This window comes from Priapulus caudatus, unplaced genomic scaffold, assembly GCF_000485595.1.
Source record: "Priapulus caudatus unplaced genomic scaffold, Priapulus_caudatus-5.0.1 Scaffold1832, whole genome shotgun sequence".
Classification (NCBI taxonomy): Eukaryota; Metazoa; Priapulida; class Priapulimorpha; order Priapulimorphida; family Priapulidae; genus Priapulus; species Priapulus caudatus.
In genome coordinates this window covers 10,505-12,510 of record NW_014578893.1, presented here as the reverse complement: position 1 = coordinate 12,510, position 2,006 = coordinate 10,505, and the positions used below count along the sequence as shown (strand labels likewise).

At 43.2% G+C, this 2,006-nt stretch overlaps 1 protein-coding gene across 1 annotated transcript in view; it reads left to right on the top strand.

The window, feature by feature from the left end:
* LOC106817698 (metastasis-associated protein MTA3-like) overlaps positions 1-2,006 on the top strand; it is a gene marked incomplete in the record, with an annotated part of 14,246 nt that overhangs the window by 2,040 nt on the left and 10,200 nt on the right. The window contains 1 exon segment of the mRNA XM_014822392.1: positions 1,612-1,835. Coding sequence (XP_014677878.1) covers positions 1,713-1,835 — 123 coding nt within the window.

Sequence of the window (2,006 nt, the reverse complement as noted above, 5' to 3'; positions counted from 1 at the left end):
TATGTCTCACCAAAAAGAAAAATACCTACCTACCTACCCACAAAATCATGGGTCGGGGGACAGCAAACATAGAATTTTTTTACGATGGCCTTATAAGGAATAGCTAAAGCTCACATCCTCTTTATAAGGAATAGCTAAAGCTTCTATCCTCCTTGAAAGGAATAGCTAAAGTTCCCACCCTCATAAGAAATAGCTAAAGTTCCCACCCTCCTTATAAGAAATAGCTAAAGCTTCCATCCTCCTTATAAGAAATAGCTAAAGCTTCCATCCTCCTTATAAGGAATAGTTAAAAGTTCCCACCCTCCTTATAAGGAATAGTTAAGTTCCCACCCTCCTTATAATGCCGCTATTCCACACAGACCACGAATCGCTACAAATTGATAAATTTTAGTATTCGTAGTTTAATCGTAATCAGTTCGTGAAGTTCTTAACTGATTCGTATTTATTCGTAGTCAGTTCTTTCAATTCTTGAGCGATCGGGAATTCGTGGCAAAAGTTTTGAGCTGTTCAACATTTTGGCCACGAACTTTCGATTGCAAAAAATCGTAGTTAATTCGTAACAAATTCGTAGTGCATTCTTAGGCATCGTAACTGATTCGTAATAGATTCGTAGGCATTCGTAGGTATTCTTAACTCATTCGGTGGTGTCCCTCCTTTGGATGACTGTGCTAATGCTGTTGAGTAGCTCATCAAACATGTGGGGTGGCATTCTTACATAGTTGGCAAAGGCATTCTCATCTTCCACCCTCAGCTCCTGTATCAGTCTGTTATAGTGACCATATTCTAGCTTTCTAGCTGGTGTCAGCCACGGTCTAACCCACCACCTGGGGGCTCTTCTCCTTCTTCTTCGAAGCAGTCTTCTTCTAGCTTTCAGATGCTGGTGTTGATACTCCAGTTCCAGGGCCAGTACTACAGCTGCTCTACGTTTAACATCCATTTTGGAACTCATGCCTTGATCACACGCCCAAAGGTCCAAAATTTCAAGCCTGGGTGAGGGCTATATCTATCTTGAGGGAAAATCCCACGAATTGTCAAGAATAGTCATAAATTCAATTTTAATCGTACCTGATTCATAGATACATTCGGCATATTGATTCATAACTGATTCCTAACGTTCGTGCAGTATTCGTAATCGATTCTTGTAAATCGAAGTGAATTCTTGACAATGTTTGAGCGATTCGAGCCGAATCCCACGAGTATTCGTAACTCTATCGTACCTGTATCGTAACAGAATCGTAGCGCGTCACGATTTGGACAAGAATTTAAGACTAAGACAAGACTAAAATTTATCAATTTGTGGCAATTCGTAGGATTCGTGGTCTGTGTGGAATAGTGGCATAAGAAATAGCTATTTAAAGCTGCTATCCTCCTTATAAGGAATAGTTAAAGCTGCTATCCTCCTTATAAGGAATAGTTAAAGCTTCTATCCTCCTTATAAGGAATAGTTAAAGCTTCTATCCTCCTTATAAGGAATAGCTAAAGCTTCTATCCTCTTTATAAGGAATAGCTAATGCTTCTATTCTCGCTAAGAGTACTCATCCCTAAACCGTCGAACGACCGCCGTCCTCGCGCAGCTAATCGGACGGCGCCGCCACTATTTCTCTGTTGCAGCATCGGTGCGAACGAACGAACGTCGGTGAATGAAGCCAAACCCAGACCTTCGCTGCCTCCTCTCACAGCAGCGGCGGCGGCGTCGCTAGCGACTCGTTGCCATGGCAGCGAACATGTATCGCGTCGGGGACTACGTTTTCTTTGAGACGTCGTCGACATCGCCGTACCTGATCAGACGCATCGAGGAACTGAATAAGACGCCGAGCGGGAACGTAGAGGCAAAGGTGAGGGTGTCAGGTATAGCTAGAATACACCTGTCGTTAGGCAAAGGTGAGGGTCGTCAGGTATAGCTAGAATACACCTGTCGTTAGGCAAAGGTGAGGGTGTCAGGTATAGCTAGAATACACCTGTCGTTAGGCAAAGGTGAGGGTGTCAGGTATAGCTAGAATACACCT